This window comes from Camelina sativa, unplaced genomic scaffold (genome assembly GCF_000633955.1).
Source record: "Camelina sativa cultivar DH55 unplaced genomic scaffold, Cs unpScaffold01198, whole genome shotgun sequence".
Classification (NCBI taxonomy): domain Eukaryota; kingdom Viridiplantae; phylum Streptophyta; class Magnoliopsida; order Brassicales; family Brassicaceae; genus Camelina; species Camelina sativa.
This window is the reverse complement of record NW_010922320.1, coordinates 466-4744: the sequence shown is the minus strand read 5'-3', so window position 1 is coordinate 4744 and position 4279 is coordinate 466. Positions and strand designations below refer to the sequence as shown.

The window sequence follows — 4279 nt, the reverse complement described above, 5'->3', positions numbered from 1 at the left end:
GAATCTGTTTTTGGTGTAAATCCCACTGCATATCTCAAACATGTAGGCATGAAGCATTGGAAAGGTAACAGCCACAACAATCATGTATACACACACCTCTATTCGATCTGCAATTTGAAAGTTCACACTCACAACAATCATGTATACACTCCTCTATTTTGACTTCAAAACAAAAATAGTTAATATATGATGCTCTTGAGTCTTTATGCTTTTCTTACAAACTTAGAAGAATAATGTAACTAGGTTAACCTGAAGAAGCTCAAGAGACAATATACGGGTCTTCGTTGTGACTTCATCACTATCTTCTTTCATACCCATCTGATGCAGAATTTGGAAAAAATGTCACAGAAGCACCACAAATAAGCTAGTCAAGGATAGAAAAATGGAACCGTCAATAAGCCAACCTTGCAAAGGGTACGGAATACTAGCAATGCATCACGCTGTCCAATACTCATGCTCTCCAGCTCGATGCCCCTAATGAGTTGAATACAAAGTCGTGACTTTTACAAAGAAAAAAAACAAGTCTAACTCATTTTCCGCTAAGCAAAACAGATATATATAAGCATGTGTAGATGTTCAGCCACATGCAAATGTTTTACGTATAATACAGGCATGTGCATGCACATACTCAAATACATAAACACACAAAAGCATAAATAGGCATAAAAGACATACCGGTATATAGATCAGAAAAGCAAAATCTTAAACTCAGAAATTGAGCAGAGTGGTATGAACTATACCGTTTTATCTTCTTGCCATCTTCAAGATGCACAGCTTTGTCAAGGGCGGCTTCTAAACCCTGATCATAGAATTCAGAATTTCATTGTCCGCAAAACCCACAACTTTTGAACCACAGTATACAAGAGTCTTCCAACAATCAGAACGAACAAAGAAAGTATCCTAGAGAACTTCTGCCAATCCCGCTATTTTTATCTATTATTTGCTAAATTCCGGAAACTCTATAGATACCTAGTGGGCACTCGAGGAAAAGTGACTGACAAATTTTTCTACTCATCCAGAAGCAACTACGAGGATATGACAGATGTCCACAGAGAAAGAACGCTACAAAACAATATAGAATCTTTTCTTCTAAGGAATTTCTATCTTTTTTCCGAAATCCTTTCAGCACTTCTTTCTTGAAGAAGACAACGCTAATCCACTCACAGCAATGGATATAAGTTTAAGATATAAGGTGCAAACCAACCTTAATATCAGCACCGCCCACAAGGGTATGCAGCTCTTCAACAGAAGCAAGAGTTGTGTCTTTCGCCTGAGTGAGTGCATCTCCTAAGGTCATTTCTTTCTCATTTTCATCAGCTGCAGTAATTTCTTCATTTTTAGGGCTTGAACTGTCGCCCGAAACATGTTCTTCCTGACGCACTGTGGAAGATGCGGAAACCTAGATATGCATTCAATAGTCAGCGCCTCCATTTAGAATTGTTATCCATTTTTCATGCATTCAATGAAACATATGCAGCATTGAGAAATTAATATTCCTTACAATATCAGTCTCCATTCTCCTGAATACAATGCTTATCATCTGAGTCAACATTGCTTTAGAAGTTGCCTGGTTTATTGGGCTCTTGCTACATGTAAATTCTGCATTTAGTGATCACACTTGAGAGTGCTGAAAATTGTCAGATAAAAGGAGAGAAAGCACACCTGTTTAGAGCAATGTTATAGCAAACTCGAATAACACCCAGCAACGGTTCCCCATGCACTGCCACACGGATTTAAATAGTTTAATTTAATATTGCAAGCACAATAAACTGAGAAACCGGTTCAGCCCTCTAAAAGTTACAAAACATAGCTTTCTACATCAGAGGCTTACCTTTGAACTTTCCTGAAGCAACAGCTGTAAGAAGAACCTTCAGCACTTGGAGTACAGTGCTGCACAGAATTTTCGCTTTAAGAATTGGTATAACCAATGTCAAGAAGATTTGAAACACAAAGGTACATACCTGTCTGGTGATGAATTATCGACACAGCTGCAAACCATGTTCAGAATATCGGTGAAAGGTGCAGAATTTTTTCCGCCATTCAAACCCGGATCCCCCTCCAAATGATCATAGGCAATGAGTTTCTGCTTGCCACAAACAAAGAATTAAAAACATATACAGAACATCAATATAATGACTGGAGATAAATTACATGAGTACAGAATTGCATCTCAAAGACATACATGAAGACAATCCAAAGCAGCATCAAATATTTTTAAGTTCTTTGTCTCAAATGCAAGGCGTAGAGGTTTTAGAACAAGCTCCACTTCCGCACCCCCTAACGTGTGTCCAGCATTTGCTAATGAAATGTTTATAGTCCCGCTTTTTGACTGGCTAGCCTGCTCGGCTACTTCAGCACTTTGGACTTTTGGCTGTTCATCTGCTTCTCTTCCAGTTTTTTCACCTCCACCTTCAGCTTGTGAACTGAAGTTAAGTATAATTCAGAGTCAGTCTAGAGAAAATAGACTATTGAACTTATTTCTCACATGCATAAGGCAGGACGACAGACAGAACAGGCCACCTTTACATGTAAATTACAAAGCCCCTTACAAGTTGGTGATTTTAAAACATAACATAAAAACAAAAGAAATGAAGGCTCAAACTCTTACAGAAAACTAAACTTATCAAATACGATTTGGCGAAGAATTTTGATGATATCAAGTGTGGCTAGTAGCTATCATGGTTAAAAAGTGAATAACATAAACATAAACATAAACATAAACATAAACAGATGAGTACCAAATGTCAAAATAAAACATTAAAGTAAATATTGATTTATCGAGAAAACTTAATCCTAAAGCTAGCAGAAAATGGAACACTAGTCTCGTCATTACCTCTCATCTATGCTCGAGGATGCAGCCTGCGTAACAACCTTGGAACCATCTATAAGAAATCACAAATGAAATCTAACGTAGTTAGCAACCAAAAGAAAGTTATCACCACCATATTTTTCTATGGTATGAAGACAATATGACCAATGCCAAACTAGAGAAAAAAAGAAACATAATATAGACAGAAACCTTAATCAAAGACTTGTTTAAAATTCTTTGATAGAACAACAGGGAATGAATCTCCTTCATACTACTAATATCACCTCATTGACACAGATCAGTTCAAAATCTAAGTAGCACATGCAACTTAAGCGTAGCTATACCCCAGAGATGACAAGTTCATACAAAGTTCGTAAAAAATGGACCACACTTCCCTTAAATTTAAGGTACAATTAAGCAAACCATTCTGTAATCACGTAACCAACGAATAAGAAGTTAAACCATTCTGATAGAGTAGCATCTCTCTTCACAGGTCAACATTCAAATATCAGATACAAACTAAAAGCCAGAAGCTGATCTAAGGCCTAAGTGTGAGTGAATCATCAACAACAGCCAAAAAAATTCCATAGCCTCAGCCTTATCCTATAACGCCAAACTAGAAAAGTTCACTAAACAAACCAAACACATGTATAACCTAAAATCTCAGCTTGTGCGACCACATTCAAGTCAAATACATCTAGCAGATAAACCGTGGCTATGATCGTTCTCCAAATGGTGAAATCTCCCCGAACCAAAAGCAACGATCGAAACGATTTGAGCAAAAATGGGAGAAATTGAGATCTAACCTTGATAAGCTTGGATAGCTTTCTGGAGATCAGGATACTTCTTTCCCCCAGACTCCTTGAGCATCGTCTCGAATGCTCGAGTCAAAAATCCACCAGCCGCCATCTTTAATCCTTCTTATTCCTCTTCCACTTCTTCTTCCGCTTCAACAGCAATTTTTTTCTGCACAATACCGCAAAATCGAACGAATTACATGACCAGATCGTGCGGAGAAAGATCGAGAGAGAAGTAAGATATGAGAATTGCCTTAGCTCTCTGGTTTTGATTATGCCCTTGACCCTAGAAGAAGATTGATCGAAGCGAGAGATCTGAAGCAACGAAACGAGCCACTAGCTAGATCTAATTTCCCATTTGAAAAAAAAAAAAAAAAAGTTAATTACTTACTAAACTATTAAGAAGAAACTAGGTGATACCCGTGCTATAGCACGGTATTATATATTTTGTTAGTTATTTTTTTTGTAATTTGTATTTTTGTAATATAGATTTTATTTTGATTTATTTTCTTTGTTTATATAGTGTTTATTTGTATATTTGGGGTTATACAGTAAATTGGAAATCCGAATAGAGTAAGTAGTTTGTAAAATATAGTTTTTCACGGAAACAGACACATCACAATAGTAGATAGTACGTAGTTTTGTAAGAGAACACACACTCTGCAATATCGGA

General features: G+C 36.9%; 1 protein-coding gene across 1 annotated transcript; it reads right to left on the bottom strand.

The window, feature by feature from the left end:
- Nucleotides 1-207: 207 nt before the first annotated feature.
- On the bottom strand, nt 208-3974 carry LOC104774043 (brefeldin A-inhibited guanine nucleotide-exchange protein 5-like). Its single transcript, XM_019242814.1, has 12 exons — nt 3860-3974; nt 3616-3775; nt 2834-2882; nt 2183-2423; nt 1962-2083; nt 1832-1890; nt 1663-1720; nt 1502-1586; nt 1205-1399; nt 741-799; nt 405-474; nt 208-318 (listed from the first exon to the last, which is right to left on the bottom strand). Exons 2-12 carry the CDS (start codon nt 3716-3718, stop codon nt 223-225), a joined length of 1137 nt encoding a protein of 378 aa, XP_019098359.1. The 5' UTR covers nt 3719-3775; nt 3860-3974; the 3' UTR covers nt 208-222.
- Nucleotides 3975-4279: the final 305 nt, after the last annotated feature.